This window comes from Leuciscus leuciscus, assembly GCF_965113295.1.
Source record: "Leuciscus leuciscus genome assembly, chromosome: 13".
Taxonomy (NCBI): domain Eukaryota; kingdom Metazoa; phylum Chordata; class Actinopteri; order Cypriniformes; family Leuciscidae; genus Leuciscus; species Leuciscus leuciscus.
Window position 1 is genome coordinate 18,007,731 of NC_138737.1, and position 19,748 is coordinate 18,027,478.

Genomic DNA, 19,748 nt, shown 5'->3' on the forward strand with positions numbered 1-19,748 from the left:
TATTATACTTTTAAAATACCTCAATGACTTATGGGCAGTTTACACAACACTGTTTTCAACAACGATTTACACGACAACGGCGTTTTGGAGGCCCGAAATCATGAACTTTTGGATGTTAAGTGCTAGTTTTTGAAAATGATATCGTTATTGTCTCCGTGTAAACTACAAAAACACGAATTTGTGAAAATGGTGACATCATGCGCATGGTAATTACATGTTCAGTTTATAGGCACGTAGTGTTTCTTTACAAAGTGACATCGCCAATTACTGGCCTGGCATCATAATACAGCATCTGTGTGAACGGGATAGTTTTGACAACGTTGTCGTCTGTCGTTTTCCATGTTTAGCACATTGTTGTCATGTAACGTACCCTTAGTTTCATCTGATGACCTTTTAATAAAATAAAACAGTACAAAACAAAATCTCCAATGTACACGTTTCTTTAATTAAATCATAATGCATTAAACAGTCACAATATTCCTCAAAAAATATCTATAAAAACACTTAAGATTCTTTAACATGACAGTATATCAGTCCAGTATGACTAATCTAGGATTAATCACTGTCACTGTCTCCCTCGCTGTCTGCCTCCTTAACGTCCGTGCTGAACTTGTATTCCTGGTCACAGCCCATGTAGGCATCACTCATGAAGTACAGCGTGTAGTTGTGCACACCAACAACAGGTGCCACAAAGTCGAGTTTTACCTGTGGGAAGAAGAAAAACCCATTGTCATTAACAGAGTTCTGACAAGAGTTCCATTTAAATACTACAATTTGAGGGTCATATAAGACGGGAATAATGTACTGCTGCCTTGGATATAAAAGCAGGACTAACCTTGGCCTTCTGTTGAAGAGTTAGTCTCTTGATTGAGATGAGGCTGTTCGATTTGGGGTCTCCAATAACAACCCACCAGCCTTCTTCACGTTTCTACACAAACAAACAAAAAGTCATTAAGTAATGCTGTAAGTATAAAATAACCTCAAAGCAAGATCAACTATTTTCAAATGATGTTAAGAGTTACACAACCACTCAAAAGTTTTGGAAAAGTAAGATATTAAGATGCATTAAAGAAATCATTCACCCAAACATGAATATTTATTTCCTCACCCTCACGTTGTTCCAAACCTGTATGATTTTGTTTCTTCTGCTAAACGCAAAGGAAGGATATAGGGTTTATGTAAATAGACACTCACCTGTGGGAACAGAGGAGCAATGACAGGCCCTGTAACTTCCTCTTCTCGTTCCAACTGCACTTGGACGACCACTGGACTTCCACTGTGAGCACAAGAAAATAAATTAAAATCTTCAGCAGAGATTAATGGTAAATGGCTGGTTTTGTACACCCACACAAGGTTGTAGGTTTTCAAATGAAGCCCTTTGGATTTTGATTTCATCTCATACCTCTTGATGTCGTCCTTGTCGGCCACTTCGTACGAGAGCTCGATGTTGGGATAGCGGTTACAGAAGCGCGCCACGTCGGCCATTTGTACATCTGAAAGCTGCAGAAGACCAGAGCGGTCCTCATCTTCCATCTCCATGATGTCAAAGATGCTCTCCACACCCTAAATGCGTTAACAAAAGAGTTGAGACAGACAACCAAAAGACGGTGTTCACCGATGAACTCACTCAGATCCAAATCTCACCTTGTCCGTGCAGCGCTTGATGTGTTCAGAAGTGAAGTGGGGTAGTTGTTTGAGGTAAGAGTCTTTAGACCACATGGCTTGTGTGACCATCTGAGCCAGCTCCATGGCAGCCAGCGCTGGACTCAACCAGCCGTTACTGGAGAGCACGTCTACGCACGCCTGGATCAGCCTCACCGCCTAAAAATACAGGCAAGAGAAGAGCAGCAGGACTTATGAAACAAAAAGATTTCTAAATGCTAATTTAAACTTTCTAGTAATCAAAGATTTATGAATCCTAATTTGCATGTATTGTCCTTTTTGAGCTGTGAAAGATTGACTATGTGCTCAAAGAGTTTCCCCTCACCTTGCTGAGGATGTCTTCAGTGTCTGACTGGAGCTCTGCACTCAGCTGCATTCGGGACAGATGAGCCTGAAGCAGCAGGTTGGTCTTCACGTGAGGGTCGTTGAACTTGGGGTTGTTCAGTTTATGAGGCACTTTCTGAGCCAGCTGCAAAAGTCAGAGTGGTTAACAGAGATCTCATGCAGTCTGCTTGTTCTAAGAGTTAAAATTACACTCATATAATGGAAATATTTATTTACCTGCCGCAGCAGGGTGTCTTCGTGATGCCTGATGGGAATGTTTTTATACTCCGCAGCATTGGAGATAATCTCGATGAGGCCACGGACCTTTGTCTTGGCATTTAGGGACATACTGAACAGCTCTGGAGCAAGGACAAACAGATAAGAGCTGTATCAGTCAAGACGGACATGGCTAGACAATTAAGCAGCACATTTCAGGAACCACATTTGGCTAAAATGGTTTTAGAAAGTTGAAATCACTGACCTAAACAGTGACATTAAATTAGCATTTCTCTTATGGCATGTTTTTACTGTCAGTGTCTATTTCGTGTACAAAACATGGATAAGCTACAACAAGTAAAGATGTTAGCTGGATTGACAATATCGATTTCCCGACCCTCACTTTGATTAACCAATATTGATACTTATACAGAAGAAAAGATCTGTTGCTACTTCAGTTCCATCGCGACTGTGTTAAACAGAGAAGGTCCTCACCGATGGTTGTGTAGTTGATGTAATAGTAGGCAGCAATCATGCCCAGATTCAGAGGTGCCACATCCATCTCATCCTCGATGCTGATGCACTTGGACTGTTCCAGATCCTGCAAGGTGTTTTCCACCAGCTCAGACAGATGATCCGACAGGTGACGATGCGACATACCTGGAACATGAAAAGATTTTAGTCTGATGCATTAAAAAGTACTTCAAATACACAGATGAAGTTGAATATTTTTGCATGCTCTCCTGATGTCACAAATAGTGAATTCTGCAGCGTGAAGTCTAGATTTTAAATGTCAAGTCATTTGTCCTGCTGTATTGAAGATCTGTAGGCATTACAAGGTACTGCGATTCCTCACCCTGCAGGTTGTAGTAGTTGGGGTTTTGGGTCATGCGACGGTACAAAAACGTCCATGTCAAGTAGTCCACAGCGTCCTGCTTGTTCTCCACCGTCTTGGTGACGATCTCAGCGTTGAAATGGTCATGAAGACAGTGGTCCAGGTGAGACTCGACAGGCAGAGGCTCGTAAAGGAACTTTTTGAAGAAGTCCTAAAGAACAAGGATGTTCAAAATTATGAAGAGCCAATCAATCACGCTTGAGACTAACCGATCTTGAGTCAAGAAAATGTGTGGTTTAGTGTTAGCTTTACCTTTTTGGACCCTTGACACATGATGACACAGCGACCCTCATCATCCTGGAGAGGACGGTTTGCCTTTCCTACCATCTGGAGCACATCATAGATTGGGTAGTCCACGTACCTAATCAGAGAAAGATATTCATGAGCAATCCACATGCACACTGTAAAAATTGGTGATGACATCAGTCATTTGAGGCCACTAAGGATGAAAAAAATACTTACGCATGGATTTTACCGTTGTAGTACTGCGTGTCCATGACAATCACCAGGTGGGCAGAGATGTTAGTGCCCCAGCAGAGAGAGCGAGACGCCACCATTACCTGAATGGCACCTGGCATGAGCAGAGGGGGGGCAACACTTATTTTAGCTCAGACACACCTTAATCAATCGTTTCAATTAACCTCATAAAACGTTCTCCTGTGCATTGGTAATATTTCTTTCATAATTTCTTTAAGTTACATCGAACCTTTATTTTGGCAGGTTGTAATGAAGACCTTTGAGTTTCTGTGTGTTTTAATAAACTATACTATTACTACTAATACTACTACAAGTACATTCTACTGTGCAATAGTAATATAATTATTTTATATTTTATTCAAGTTAATCCAAACTTTTATTTTGAAAGGGTTGTCATAACTTCTCATTAATGAGTGAATGTGCAATTTTTTTTGGGACGTTATTATTAATTTTTCATTAATAAGTGAATGTGCAAACATTGTTTGGATGTTATTATTAACTTTTCATTAATAAGTGAATGTGCAAAAAAATTTGGGATGTTATTGTGTACATTTACCCTTTTCATTAAAAAAAGAAATTCTTTAAAATTAAAATTTATACATTACAGCAAAACAAGTGATGTAAGAAAAATGAATTATCAATATGAGAAATTTCATAATTACATGAAATTTAATAGAATATATAATCTGAGAACTACCAGTATTAGTTAATTATACTGTAGTAACTCTTAATTGGCTTTAATTAAATTCCTTTATAGCTCATGACTGCTCAAAAAAGCCCACATTTTAAAAACCTAATCATATTCTAATAAAACAAATAAATAAAAATGTTGGAATGTTTTCAAACAAAATGTATTCATTTTACTTGCATAAGCTTTCACTTTAAAATAAAGAGGATACATTTTTTATGCTGAATTACTTCATTAATAGATGTGAATATTCATGTTTATAACCAAAATTCTATCCCAAATGTGTGTGAGAGATATGGGAAAGAAGTTTAATTATTTTACAGAAGTATCGAGTCAAAACTAACTCAGATAAAAAGTTTAAAGCAAACTTTTTTTTTTTTTTAAGAGTACTGAACAAAAGGTAACTTTTTAAAACGGTTCTCACTTCTTTAAAAAGTACTAAAAATAGTTTTTTTTCCAGGTCAAAAATGGCCCGAGTACATTATGACTGTTAAACTAAAACATTAGATTTCATGTGTCGTACCAGAAATGAAGAGATGCTCCACAATCCTGCGCTCTGTAGGTGAAAGGCCCTCGTGAAGGTACCCCACCCCGTTAGAGAGGGTCTCCTTCAGTGTAGCATCAGCGAGATTCTCCATGAATGGAGCCAGATCCTTCTCGGTTGAGTGTAGGAACCTGCAGGGACAAAAAGAAGGTTGAAGATGAAATGCCTGATGGGATAAGAGTGTATTTAGTGTATGGATGTGATATAGATCTTCCAGCACCTTTGTGGCACCACGTCAGCAGCACAGAAGGTGAGAATATCAATAGCGGTAAGACGAGTCTGGCGTCTGGATGGCACAAATACCAGCACTGGCTTGGATGGAGAGTGTTTCATTATGGCGTGATACACAGGTTTTGCCATGGACAGCAGACGAGTCTGTGTGTGACTCACGTTGAAGCCCTGAGGAAGGGGAAAAGTAGTCAAGTGGATTAAACAAAACTTCAAATATAAACAGAAGAACAGGGTAGGGATTGTGCATCAGGGTGTCTACAGATATAAACAAGTTAAATTTAAGACTTTTTAAGACCTTTTTAATGCCACTTTGAATTAAATTTAAGACCAAACCTGTGATGGAAATACACATTATATTACATGCGTATATGTAATATTTAACCTAAGTAATTGAAATAATTTAATATTCACTCAGGGCCTGAATTTCATTTTGGAAAATGGGGGGGAAATCCCCCCTTAGGTGATTCTTATGGGGGGGAATTTTTTACTTGAGGGGGGAGTTTAGACTTTTTTTTTTAATTACATGTATCTCGCCTAATGTATGCTCACTCATCGCATTTTTACAATGGGGTAATTTTGGTCTTAAGAATTTACACAACACAAGGAAGCTTGATTTCAATGTTTGAATTAAATTGAAAAAAGTAGCACAAATAAATACAATAGAATAAAGATACCAATAAATAGAAATAAAGAGAGAAGTGTTTGCTTAGGTCTAACACTAGTATTCAGAAATACTACAGAGACTGAATAAAGTAATCAAATGTAAAATAACACTGGGTAGTATTTTAGTCCTGACTAAATTAAATACATAGGCTATTAATCCTGATTCCTTAAAATGAAAGCTATGTTTTGTTGTTTTGACAACCAAATTAATGACAGACACATATGGCTGCTGTCCCTTTAAGAGCTAGTGCACGGGTCCTGTGTTCATGTTCGGTCATGTGCAATTTATGCTTATTTAAGACATAACCGACTGTGTTTAGAGGATACTCACCAAGACCGAAATTAACATCATTTTCGCATGTTTTTGACTGTTAAAGCGATCAAAACCACGAAAAATAACTTTTGTTACCCGCGAGCTGTTTGTGAGGCGGCTTTACTCTATGTATGTGTGCAGAGAAACATCTCTCAGACAGCGCGCAAGTACAGAATAGTTTCAAATCGCGTGAATGTTTAAACTGGTAAAACTTTAAAAGACGTGCAACTGGTAAACTTTAGTTACTCATGATGCAATGCTGGCCCGATTATGCAAGTGACAATTCCGTCTATCCCGACTCCCGAAACCCGAGAGTGTATTATTGCCGCCTGGTGCTCTTAACGAGCTGATAGAAGACCGAAATTCGAGCCCTGCACTACTTGTTTATTGAACTAAAATCAATGTAACATTTGCAATCGTGAGAATATTCAGCAAAATAGCTCCCGTCATGTTATGTTACTTAACTATATCACATGTTATAAATAAAAAAACTCAACATTTTGAATTTTTACCTCAGTATGTTTCTTCTGGGAGTTTTTTTATGTTTGCCCATATGCTCATTTGTCATCAAATCTATCACAGAGACAAGCACCGCGAGCCTCAACAGCATTACCAGAAAAAGCCTTCATTAGCATTATCAATAGCTGTTTATGTAATAAAATCTGAATCATTCTCGCGATTCGATGCTTCACTGGTTATTTGACGGATATTAGGTCCGTCAGACTGGAGAAATTTTAGCGGTAACGTGACCAGAAATATTTAAGACCTATCGAATCTGAATTTAAGACATTTTAAGACTTTTTAAGGCCTTTTATTAGGAAAACTTTATTTAAGACATTTTAAGACTCTTTAAGGACCCGCGGCCACCCTGTGCATGTAGATGAAATAAAATTACAGAGAGCTTTAGACTGACCTGGATGTGAAGCTCCAGAGGAACCGGCCTGACATTGGGATGGAAGTTGAAGGTGGCTGTGGTGCTGCAGCCAAGCCAGTGGGCCACATCTTTAGCATTGGACAGAGAGGAGCTGAGGGCCACGATACGGATGGGCCGCTCAATCTGAGAGGAGATGTACCTCATTCTGGAGCAAATCACCTCCAACACAGGCTACAAGATACACAGAATTAGGAAATAATGGATTCAAACAACCAAAACAATGATCTCTGAGAAACTAACAGCTCATTCTTGGTGTTTAGAAATTAGGATAAAAACAAACACTTACTCCGTTGTCACCTCCAATGAGATGAACCTCATCTATTATGAAGAGGCTAACGTTCTGCACATTCTTCCTCTGTTTCCAGCGACGGGAAAGAATGTCCCACTTGTCTGGGGTGCTGACGATGATGTCACCTTTACCCAGCAGTTTTAGGTCAGTGCTTGTCTCACCAGTGAGTAAGACAACCTTCTTATTCAAAGTATCCTGGAACTTCTGGTGCCAGTCAATAAAGACCTACACAAAAGATAATGTCTGAATCATGACATTCACATCCTTGTTTCATCAATTTATTTAATTTAAGTCGAACTATAGACACTTTTACATTATTGCATTTATTTCCATAAGGGCAAATAATTGTGGCTGTACCTGTTCGGCCAGAGCCTCCATGGGTGTAATGTAGACACAGCGGCCTTCTGAGTTGTGTAGGAGCATCCTAAGAATAGCAAACTCTGCACATATGGTCTTTCCGCTGCCCGTGGGGGCGCCAACAAAGACGTTGTCATCGCTGTTATACACCGCATTGAACACTGAAAACGAGAACAGGTTCACTTAGAAGGAAGTTCTCAATCAAGTATGACAGCGTGTTGGGAGGGTTTACGAGGGCAGGTACCTTGGGTCTGGATTGGGTTGAAAAAGGGAAACTTCTGGTAGAGGCTCTCGAAGGCTGCGTTTCTCAGAGCGGACACGGGCAAAGGCTGCAAGTCCAGCAGCTCAGTGGGAGGAGGATATTTCTCAGGCAGGATTAGATGACGAAATGAAACCGGCAGCTGTGTCTCACATGCTTGAGAAAAGAAAAGGAGAAAAAAAAAAACATTCTGGATTAATGCAATACCTCCGACACTCCATTTTACTTCCAAATAGTACAATGGATTTTGGTCGTTATATCAAAGCCACAGTAAATTAGATATGCAATATGGTTTAGTAATATTTTCTGCAGTATTAAGTTGTTAGTATGTCATCAGCAAGTATAAAATAAAAACATACATAGCCAGCGGTCTGAAGCAATGCGAATGAAGTACTGCGGTGGCAGCGGCTCAAACACGGGCACAAAGAAAGTCACAAGATGTTCGTCCTGAGCGTACTTGGCCTTCAGGAGGAAGTACTCATGGTGAAGGACGACTTCACTGTCCACATCCTCCACTAAGATCCAGAAGGCCTCAGATGAGCCATGTATCTGGAAGAAGCCAACATTTAGTGTATAAATAAATATAGTAATAGATTAATAGCAATATAAATCCATTACTATTAATCTATACGTAATTCTTTATTCTAGTTATAATAACAATAATATTATTATTTAGTAATTTACTGATCTTTTTTTGGACTGACCTTGTCATCCCACTGGAAATCTGGTGTGATTGTGAGTTCCACTTTTAGAGTGGAGCGTGTGATAGGCTGCAGATGAACTGCCAGGTCCAGTTTAGGGAACTGATGGACATATTTATGAATGGTTTTCCCCATCTTCGGCATGCGAATCAACTCACCTGAAACAGTTAAGAATTTCAGATCATGAGAAAATGAAATAAAATGGCATTTGGGTATAAAGAGAATGTTTGAGTATTAGTGTATTAGCCACTATTCACCAATTTCATTGTGGTTCAGGTCATAGAGGCGCTCAAAGGGGAAGTTTTTCTTTTCAATCTTTTTGATGACCTCCTCTGGAAGCTTGCGGAACTGACGCAAGGGAGACATCGACTGCCACCTTGATGGAAAAATGCCAATAGAATAAACATCACACTGCAAGACAAACAATACATTTATGCTTGGCAATATCAGCATCATGGCAACTCACATCCTTTTGTCGATCATCTTGCAGAGGTTCATAGTCTTGTCGGTAAGTTGGGCCCAGCCTCTGCTCAAAACAATCTCAAAGATGGCCCTCATCAGCCTGCCAGCACTCTGTAGGATCAAATATAATGTTAAATCTGTGATTTTAAAATAAAAATGTCCTTTTAGGACACAGGAGTATTTTACAAAACATTGTTTCCCCAAACACTCACCTGTGTCACATAGACCATGTCAGCCATGAGAGCGAAGCCCTCCAGTTTAAGCTGAGAGATATATGCCTGCAGCAGCACATTGATCTGAGAAAGACATAACATTCCATTTAAGAGACAATCATACGATTGAATATTCTATAATATACAAGTTCTTCTACATGCATTTACCTTTGCGCTGGGCTCTTCAATGCTTTCCTTCACTGGAATAGGGACTCTCTCAAGCAGTTTCTGAAGCTCAAGTTTTTCTTCCTGTCAATCAAATTGTAAAAACCATGTTTGTTAGTGCTGTCATTTTCCACTTGATCCTGTCTTTAGGATTCAAGAGGTAGAAGTTTGTTCAGATGTTTCAGGTTTGTTTAGACAAGGCACATACCTCTCTGACATTAATGTTTCTGAACTCAGAGGACAGCGAGAACACCCTGAAGAGCTCGATCTCACTCAGTGTGGGCTTCAGCAGCTGGTTGTAGGTCATTATGGACTCGTGGGTGATGTAAAAATGGCTTGCGATGCGGCCCAGGTCTGTCACCTTCAACAGAACACATAAGACATAATTTTAACCACATCTGTTGCTGTCATTTAAAAGTTTAATTGATGTGTTCAGGCAGACCTGCTGAAATCAGTAATCTAGAGGTCGACCGATTGATCGGCCAGCCGATTTGTGGCATTTTTTAATGAACCGGCATCGGCTGATTGTGGTGCAAATTAGGCCGATTAATAGGCAGGCACATCTACGGGCAGCGTTGTTGTGGAACACGTGACATTGCCTCTTGCAGCAAGCAGATTGCCAGTCCCCCTCTGCCTGCTAACTTTTTGAAGAGGACTACCTGGCAGCTTCCCAAGAAACGATAATGTTCGTGTTAAGCCTTTCCTATTTAAATATTGAAGTGCATGTTGACTGGAAATTACCCACGTCTCTCAGTTTGGTACTCATGTTTTGTGTGTGTGTGTGTGAAGCAACACATCCAGATTGCCGCGTCTCACAGCGCGCGAATAGTATACTCTTTCATGTCTTCCTGATCATAAACGGACATATTCACACTAGGGCCATGTCGAGTTTGTACGATATATTGATATGTTTTTAATAAACGATATGGAATGAGACAATACTGTTGTTTATATCAATATAGCCTACAGTTGTTTGATATGAGTGCATCTGAAAAATAGTGGAGGAAGCAGTGAGCTGGTGCGGGGAAAGTGCATTATCCAATTCGTCCTAAGAGTGAGACAAGTTTTATATTAAAATAGCCCCGTCAGACGCTCTGACAGATTCATGTGCTGAGTGCCGACTGACAGATAGATAGATAGATAGATAGATAGATAGATAGATGGATAGAGGCGCTGTTTAATGCACTACATAAAAAAAAAAGCACTACATCTCAAATATTGGCATCGGCCAGAGAAAAACCCATATCGGTCAACCTCTACAATTATCTTGAGTTGGGGATTTAAAGCTGGTACAATCTCAGCATTTATCATGCATATTAATCATCTGGAAGTGACCATTTAGAAAGGGGGGTTAATATGACAAACTGTGTGTACCTGAAAGCTGCCAGATCTCTTGTCGTATTTGACCAGGTTGTTCTTCTCCAGGACAGTGGCTGCCGTGTGTACCAGGTCCAACCTGCGTCGCTCCAGCAGTGGGTCAATGCTGCGGTCATCATGGGAGACGCCATATAGAGTGGGGTTCCGCAACATCCGTACATACAGGTATGTGTAACCCAGCCAATTTACAGCATCCTGAAAACAGTGACAAAACAGATCAAACCCTGCAAAAGATGCTGAACTTACAGAGGAATACTAATATTAGGCATGTGCAAAACTATGTAATTTCAGTATAATAAAACGTAACTATTTTATCAATATGCTAAGTTAAATTAACAATATAAAAGCCTTTTTAAATTCTGGAAACAAATACTAAAATTAGGATGGGCAAAAAAGTAACAAAACCAATATAATAAAACAAATCAATATTAAAAAGTATTTTAATATGCTTCAATAAAATGACAATATAAAAGCTTTTTTAATTTATTGTAATATTGTTGTCTTTATATCATCACATTTGATATTCATTCCCTCACACAGAGAACCCCAAGTTAAACCTTTATTGGACCACCAATAAAATATTTAAGCAAGAAAACAAAAATTTGGCTGACTAATGAACTTACACCAGTACATTGAGACTTACCTTGGCATTCTGCACGTTGCCCAACACGATCTCTGCATTGAGCATGTCCGGCAGTTTGGCCACCATCTGGCTCTCGATGGGCAGCTGCTGATTGAGCAGAGACAGGTAATACTGCAGCTCTCCATGAGAAGTGATCAGAATACCCTCTCCTTTAGAGTCATACTGTGGCCTGCCAGCACGACCCAGCATCTGTGTCACAAAGTTGAGAGGGAGTCAAGTTGTTACTCGTGGTCTATTTAACTTATCAAAACACAAAGTACATGTGGACATATTACAGACCTGTAGGATGTCCAGGGCTCCCAGCTCAGTCCATCTGCCTTTCTCTGGGCTGTACACCTGTGTGCCTTTGATTATGACAGTGTGGGCTGGCAAGTTCACACCCCAGGCCAGAGTGGCTGTGGACACCAATACCTACGAAACACATTCATGGTTCAGTCTTCTGTATTTTAGAATATGAAATGATCCAGAATGTTCTCGGCATTCCTGAATGTTATGCACTAACCTGGATGTGGCGGTCAGCAAACAGATCCTCTACCAGCGTTCTGTCCACTCTGGTCATTCCAGCATGGTGAATAGCAAAACCATACGGCAACAGATCCTTCAGCTCCAGGTTCTGTCAATAGAAAGTAAACACATTTTTAAGAAAACCAGTACACAATAAATGTGTGTTCAGTTAGGCCGCATTTACACAGCAGATATTGAAGCCCAATTCCGATTTGTCGAATAAATACGTTTTTTTCCCACAACTTTTAAAAGTGACTCATTATCAGATGATATAAATGATGATGATGATGATGATAATCAGCATTTACAGTATATACATGGCGAACAAACCACATTTCCACATATGATTGAGGCCTGAACCCGATCTGAGAATATTGGAATTCATGTGCTTTTTTTCCTGCTTACTTATCCGTGGGTCATTTCCGATCTGTGCCACATGGAAGGAGAAATTTTCTTTTTCGGAATTGAGTCACTTGAACCATGTAATGTAAATGCGGCCTTACGACAAGGACGTGAGGGAACCTGGGGAGTTTTAATTGCACCAATTTTATGGAAAATCAACAAAATAAATTAGGTGAAAAAAAATTGCTGCACGACTAGCTGCTGGACATAATATTAGCTAAAAAAGAAAAGAAAATGGTGTGAACTTGGGGTGGGACTACCTGTTCATCAAATAACAGCAGATAAGAGGAATATTTGAAACTGGTAATTATTCTAATTCAATAATAATAATTAGTCATTTTTGCAAGTATAATTATAATTTATTATAACAATTTTTTTTTGTTATAATTAAACTATAATAATTTATTGTCATTCAGTTTGGTACCACTAGTTCTAATAGATGTTTAATAAACTAGTATGCAGATTTTACTGTGAATGACCTTCAGATTCTGTGTGGGTTTTGTTTCAAGTTTACATCAGTTTGAGGCTGTGTCTTATGTACAGCACTTTCATGGTAGTTGTGAGCTGACCTTGCACTGTTCGGCTTCAGTCCTCAAAACCTCAGTGGAGGCCGAACCTTCTCTCAGGAACAACCCCAGAGTGTCCTTCTCCAAACACATATCCCTGATCGCACGAGCCGTCTTTCCTGTCTCCTTTCTTGAGTGCACAAACACCAACACCTGGGAAAAACAGACAAATAAATGTTTAGAAAGGAGAAGAGGAGAGTGTTAGTGACTGAACAAACAGTAGAAATCAGAAGATAAAACTAGTCCATTTATTGTGCTCAGCTTCACCTGATTCTTTCCAGCATGTTCCATGATCTTCTCATAGACAATCTCATTCATAATCTGAAAGCGCTTGATGGCCTTCTTCTCTGTAATTCCTACATAGGTTTGTTCCAGAGGCACCGGTCGGAAACTAAAAAAGGAAAACAGCCAACATACATACTTTATTATACAAAAACAAAAGCCTATTTCCCCATTTGTCCACAGCAGTCTCATTCTCACCTGTTGTCGAAATAGTAGAGTCCCTTGGTGGAATCGACACGAAGGCAGTTCGCCACATCCTCGTAGTTGGGCAGCGTGGCGCTGAGGCCGATGAGCCTCACATCTTCCTGTGTCAGCTCCACATTGCGGATGGTTCGAGCAATCAGGGACTCCAGGACAGGGCCACGGTCGTCATGCAGCAAGTGGATCTCATCCTAAATGACCGAACACGTTATTTTGGAAAAACATGAAAATACTTTGAAAAGGGGAATCTGGGACTACTAGATTACTTACAATAATCACAAGGCGCACAAGCTGCGTATATGTGCGCTCCCCTCCTTTCCGGGTGATGATGTCCCATTTCTCTGGGGTACACACAATAATCTGGGTGGCGTTTATTTCCTCCTTACACAGTTGATGGTCTCCGGTCAGCTCAGAAACAGTGATGCCATAACTTGCCAAGCGCTGCAGATGGAGCAACAAATGTTGTAGGGACATTTAATAATTTATCACAATTATAAACATACATTTATAAATTGTACAAAAATGTTTTTGTTGTTGAATGTAACCAATTAGAGGAACACATTTTTCAAGTATTATTATTCAAGATTAAGCAGAGAAATTACATGAAATGATGGGGAAAAGGGTTATTTTTCTCTCCATCATGTTTGGTACTCCTACCTTGCCAAAACTGCCCACCATCTCCTGTACCAGTGAGCGCATGGGAGCGATGTAGATGATTTTAAACTCATCAACATTGATGGTGCCATCCATGTTAATATGCTTTCCGATTTCTCTGAGCATTGCCATGAGAGCAACATTAGTTTTTCCAGCACCCTACAGGTCAAAGAGATGAAAAACAAAAACCTTAAGGTCAAATATTGAAGTTAAACATAAAACTCAAGTTTATCAAGTTCTATACTACATCATATTTATTTCATTATATTTTTAACTGTAATGTTTATTTTAAGTCAGCGCCTGGACTGTTGCGCCTTTTTTAGTAGACAAACCGTTGGAGCGCAAACTAGTAGGTTCTCATCTGTCTCCATGGTAGTTTTGAAGAGTTTACTCTGTATGCGGTTCAGGGTTTTGAATCCTTCAAATCCAGCTTGAGCATATTTGGGCAGCTTCTCAATAGCCACCAATGTCTGTAAAAGAAATGATGAGGGAAACCTTGTGAGACACTTATGAAAATAGAGCAAATCAACCAATAATAAATAAAAAATGCTACTTAACACGACCATTCAAAAGAATGGTGTCAGTAAGATTTTTGTTTTAAAAGAAATAAATACTTTTATTCAGCAAGAATGCATTAAATTGATCAAATGTGGCAGTAAAGACATTTACAACTTTCCAAAAGATTTCTTTTTAAAATAAATGCTGTTCTTTTGAACTTTCTATTCATCAAAGAATCCTGAAAAAAATGACAATATTAAGTAGCAAAACTGTTTTCTAAATTGATAAGAAAAGTTTCTTGATCAATCAGCATATTAGAGTGAGTTGAGCAGAATCATATGACAATGAAGACCGGAGTAATGGCTGCTGAAAAATCAGCTTTGCATCATTGGAATAAATTACTTTCTTACTAGTTCTTTTAAATTGTAAAAGTATTTCAAAATGTTTGTGTTGTTACTGTATTTTTAATCAAATAAATGCAGAATTGGTCAGCATAAGATACTTTTAAAAAAATGTTTTGTTTTTTTATCTTACCAACCCCAAAACATTGAATGGTAGTTAGTCTCGCATAGCCAGACCTTCAGACTGACGGCAGAAGGTCTGGACTCTATCGCAGCATTTCTTGGCCAAGGACCGCCCAAGAGGACGTTTGACTGACATGTAACACAACCAATCACAGTTTGTTTTGTACCGCGTCATATTTAGGGGCGTGACAATATAATGTTGATGTCCCTACAATAACAGACCGGCGTGCATCTAATAAATTATTCATCCAAGAACCTTGTGCAAGTTTACTGCATCAATGGAGCCGCGAACTTCACATACTTTTGAAAATACAGCGTTTAGTTGATCGTGGTAAGCGTTCATTGTCTCAGTTGTAAAAACAACAGCTTTCTTCTTCCACGAGGGGTTTTGGCGTCATGACATTTGTTTCCTGGCGGACCGAAAATAAACGCGACACTCACGCCCCCCGGAAATCCGATAAAATTCAACCAATCAGATGACGACTTCGACATTCCTGAAGTGTTTCCAGTTAAGTGTACCATATGCATCAGACGTTTAGCCAACGTTCCGTGGGCGTGACGTCTGAGGCTGAGACTAAATGGTAGTGTACTCTTGTGTGGCAATTTGATGTACTAACCAAACAACCAGACATCCCTTCCTGAACAAACAATTTAGCCTCACTAAAAGAAAAGGTCTTACAAAATAATAGTAATAATAATACTTATTATTACTATTATTTAAATAAAAAATAAATACCTCATCATCACCAAAGGGTTTGGGTTTGAGAGCGGGCACATGAACCTCCTCATAGCCCTTCCTCTGTTTGCGGAAGGAGCCGTCGGGCAGCTGGCAACGCTTGTTGGCCATGAAGTGACTGCCTTGAGAGAAGGCCAGATCTTCCAGATCTAGTAATTGCTTTGAGGCCACAGACTAGAGACAAAGATCACAGAGAAAAAAGCCCAAGATCATCACATGAACATTAGGAGTGGGGGTCCAATTAAAATAGCAGGAACATTGTAAATTTTGGCTTGAAGAAGTAGATGTAGCATCAAGTGGCATTTACCTCTCCATGATCAATGTCCATAGACTCCAGATCATCCACACGAGACTTTCTCACTCTCTCACGGCGAGATCGCTCCTCCTGCAAGGAAACAAAAGATCATAAGCTTACAGGTGGATATTCTTTAAACAGCTAAAATAAATAAATAAATAAATAAACAAATAAAAACACAATCAGCTAAATCAACTAAAAAAGGAGGGCAAGTACTGACCCTGATGATGTCCTCTTTCTCAGTCTCCTGCAGCTGGTAAAGAACTTTGGAAAGATCCTGATCAGCTTCCATTTTATTCATGATCTTTTCCTTCTCAGCCTCACTTTGAGCACTGGCCAACATGGTGCAGTAGAGGACTGGATATGGCAAGGGAAAAAAAGAGCAACATGAAACAATATTTATAAAAACCTTGTAAATCTTAAAAACCACTAACAATAAGTCATTTTGTCGCCATATTCTCAGAAATCACAATCAATGTAATCCAACACAGTCCTGGCTATTGTGATCTACTTACTCATTCGTCTGTGCTGCCGGAGGACCTTAATGAAGTCGAATGTGTTGAAGCCCAAAAGCAGCACCAATTGGTTCTCACACTCTCTGTCATCACTGGCAGTCTAACCAAAGGAAGGAATAAATCAGCCACACAAACAAAATCTTAGTCTCCAAGGACATGAGCATTCCCAAGCATTTCTTACTTTAAGGATCTCCAAGACTTCATCCGCTTTCTTCTGAGAAACTATGGCATCGTTGTAGAAGCGGCTGAGCTGTCGCTGAAGCCAGAAGGCATCGATGTCTCGCGGGTGAAGATCTTTCTTTTTGGTCATCATTACGTCGCCCGTGTTGCCCAGCTATGGAGAAGAGAGCATGTTAGGCTGGTTGTTTAACTCTATATATGTATATATATTTTGACTGAGGGCCCCTAGTGGGTCCCCTGGTTGAGAACCACTGCTCTATGATGACATGTGACTTACATTAGCAGTCAGAGTGCTGGTTTCATCTGCCTCCTCTCCCTCGCTGTCATCAGAGCCTTCATCCCGAACCTCTCCGTACTGATCCTCATCGCCCTCCTGCAGTCGAATAAAATGCACATTTAATATCACATGGAGAGCCAAAAAACACAATCGGACCACAAACCAGCATGTAGAAGCTCACCTCCTCATCTGACTCGAATTGCACATTGACTCCATAGGTTTCATCAATGTTGTCATCTGCAAAAAGAGAAAGATGAAGTGTGACCAGGCTTGAACATCATGAGGAGAATTTGGACTCAGTTTGGACTAAAAATATTTACCCATATTCTGGAGCTCTTTGTCTCCACCATAATCAGAGATCTTCTTGCCCAGGTTCACCAGGACATGGTAGCGTGTGTCATCCGTAGGCCCCAGCAACTGTTCCACCTCCCTCCTCCTCTCTTTGTCTCTCATCTTGTCATTCTTCAGCACGGCCAACACCTCGTCTGCAGCTCCACACAGGATATCCCTTGGCTTAGTGGAGAGAAAGAGCAGCAATTTATAATCTGGTACATTAACCCAATATCCACTGTTTACATCTATTAATATTAAGATGATTACATTTTTAATATTTTAATTGATATTTTAGAATGGGCTTTTTTCCTGCGATGGCAAGGAAAAAGCCTTTAATCCATTTTTCAGCATCACATGATCTATTATACTGATTCGATTGCCTCTAATTTCAAATAGTTACAGATATTTTTTGTTTAAGGCCAGTTTGGCCTGTAATAGAGCAGATAAACAACAAATAAATGTGCTCAAAGAAAAAAGGAAAACATCCAGCAATTTGGAACCAGCCATGAAAAATCATGATCATTGCATCCCTACATAGCATAAAAATAATAAAAGTGCAGGAGCATCCCTAGTAGATCCACAGTAATTACACAGTAATTACAAACAGAGTCTGTGATCTTACCTGATCTCCAAGGGCTGCCTGAATGAAGCTGAGAAGGATTTCATATGTTTCTCTGGTCTCTTTGGTCTTGGGCTTGTACACGATGCCCACCATCTCATCAATCCCCTCAGACAGCAGTGTGAAGCCCTTCATCTTGTTGATGTCATGCCTGTCCTCATCTCTCTTTCTCCTCCTGCATCACACAACAAATACTATTTGTTTAAAAGACTTTCACACAGTGAATGCAAGAATGAATGAAAGAATTCAAGCAAACACTGAGTTTCTGATCAGACTGACTTTGTTCTCTTTTCCTCCTGCAACTGAGGTTTGGTTCTCTGGCTCCTGTCTCCCATCTTTGTCCCATCCAGTTTGCCGACCAGAGACAGCACCTCTCCGGTGGGCTCATCTCTGCGGGTACGGTCGATCAGAGATCTGTCCGCTTGCAACACCAAGTTAGAGTTCTGCGGAGGAAACACAAACACTCACGATCGGCTCAATGACTATGTAACGTATCAAATCCTAGCGAGCTGCATTTGTCAACATCACAAGCACGCGCTTATGTTCTACTGAAAGACTATTTAATTCAAAGGTACATTAAACATTTACTACTACTACGCTGATCAAAAATAAAATCTAGGTAAAGATCATTAGGTTTTAAAACTCAGCCAGTGTGTTCAAGTTCGCGCACACAAAAACAAACAACATTAGCACGCTAAATCATGAAATTTAGCTACGAAACATATCAAGGTCGTTAAAAAGGATATCAAAAATCTTATATGATACTTACCGCTTTGTATTCATACTGCAAACTACGGGCAGTAACATCCGCCATGACTTCTTATTACTGTAATGCGCTCAAAATGAAAATCTTCTTTTTCAACCAGCACACCCGGTGCTAGCGGAGAGACAGACGACTAAACTAACTACACAGCACTCATGTACGTCCCTAGTTACGCAAAAATAAAACATAAAAATAAAAAAAGCTTAACGTGCACACGACAATAACAACACACTATGAAAAGTTAAGTCTTTTTCTTTATATTCGTAACTGCACCATACGTCTTTAACACGCACGACGGTTTCAAAACGCAGTTTGGACTAACTTCCGCTTCCGGGTTCACTCGCTCCTGAGTGAGGTGCGTGAGAAATGCTGCCTCTTCTGGATAGGAATGGCACTTTTTTGAGGCATTTATTTTTATTCATCAAAACACACAATGACATTTAACATCAAACAGAAGCTAAAATTGAGGATCTTACATCGTGTAAAACATTACATTTGACACATTACTTTTTTATGAGAGATGTTTTTATATCCTTCTTATTTCTAGTAATTGAATTCAATAAGTCATAAAATATTTTAAGATCTTTACAGAAAAACTTAAAGGAGGGTGTAATAGCTTTATGTACATGGAACTTCCCAAGAAGAACTATTACCTTTATCATCAATTTCTATAGAAGCCAGTATCACAGTTCAAGAAGAGGACTCATCTATTTTGATTATTTTGTAGAATGTATCAAAAACCATCACAGATACCTGCTTCCAAATGTCTTTACAATTACAAAATAAATGTTTGAGAGTTTTAGATTCAAGATTCCAAAAAGGACATTGTGGTGAGATGTCTTCTTTAAACTTATTGAGAAAAACATTACATGGATAATACATGTGCAAAATGAATTTCCTTATTTTCAAATGAATTTCCTTATATGAATATCTTATTTGGTAGTAAAACGTATTATTTGCTGACCAATTTAGTGGAGATGTTTTTCA

The 19,748-nt window shown here is 39.4% G+C and overlaps 1 protein-coding gene and 1 long non-coding RNA gene across 3 annotated transcripts; one reads left to right on the forward strand and one right to left on the reverse strand.

Moving 5' to 3' along the window:
- Positions 1 to 424: 424 nt before the first annotated feature.
- Positions 425 to 19,092, reverse strand: snrnp200 (small nuclear ribonucleoprotein 200 (U5)). Of its 2 annotated transcripts, XM_082189089.1 has the most exons (45): positions 18,768 to 19,090; positions 18,278 to 18,441; positions 18,002 to 18,173; positions 17,367 to 17,559; positions 17,228 to 17,283; positions 17,047 to 17,142; positions 16,771 to 16,923; positions 16,590 to 16,689; positions 16,295 to 16,431; positions 16,087 to 16,164; positions 15,780 to 15,953; positions 14,354 to 14,491; positions 14,025 to 14,180; positions 13,638 to 13,808; positions 13,365 to 13,558; positions 13,152 to 13,275; positions 12,888 to 13,037; positions 11,915 to 12,025; positions 11,692 to 11,823; positions 11,413 to 11,601; positions 10,767 to 10,964; positions 9,601 to 9,753; positions 9,396 to 9,476; positions 9,228 to 9,311; positions 9,020 to 9,126; positions 8,811 to 8,929; positions 8,557 to 8,711; positions 8,212 to 8,401; positions 7,838 to 8,008; positions 7,594 to 7,754; positions 7,234 to 7,461; positions 6,927 to 7,118; positions 5,027 to 5,205; positions 4,786 to 4,937; positions 3,560 to 3,668; positions 3,350 to 3,458; positions 3,059 to 3,248; positions 2,698 to 2,862; positions 2,224 to 2,345; positions 1,988 to 2,131; positions 1,645 to 1,821; positions 1,403 to 1,563; positions 1,195 to 1,276; positions 836 to 928; positions 425 to 705 (listed from the first exon to the last, which is right to left on the reverse strand). In XM_082189089.1, exons 1-45 carry the CDS (start codon positions 18,810 to 18,812, stop codon positions 556 to 558), a joined length of 6,405 nt encoding a protein of 2,134 aa, XP_082045215.1. In that variant the 5' UTR covers positions 18,813 to 19,090; the 3' UTR covers positions 425 to 555. The 2 variants fall into 2 exon arrangements, 1 of the variants encoding a protein (XP_082045215.1); XR_014211414.1 differs by lacking the exons at positions 425 to 705; positions 836 to 928; positions 1,195 to 1,276; ... (1 more) ...; positions 1,645 to 1,821; positions 1,988 to 2,131 and having other exon boundaries at positions 2,698 to 2,942; positions 3,039 to 3,248; positions 18,768 to 19,092.
- LOC309513324 lies at positions 5,150 to 7,025 on the forward strand. Its single transcript, XR_014211415.1, has 2 exons — positions 5,150 to 5,288; positions 6,894 to 7,025. It is a non-coding gene; the product is annotated as an uncharacterized lncRNA (long non-coding RNA).
- Positions 19,093 to 19,748: the final 656 nt, after the last annotated feature.

Coding starts and splice junctions, on each gene's coding strand:
- snrnp200 (XM_082189089.1), bottom strand. CDS start 18,812: ATGGCGGATGTTACTGCCCGTAGTTTGCAGTATGAATACAAAGCG. Junction 7,119..7,233: donor TCATTGGAGGTGACAACGGA/GTAAGTGTTTGT, acceptor TGTATCTTGTAG/CCTGTGTTGGAGGTGATTTG. Junction 1,564..1,644: donor TCAAGCGCTGCACGGACAAG/GTGAGATTTGGA, acceptor TAACGCATTTAG/GGTGTGGAGAGCATCTTTGA.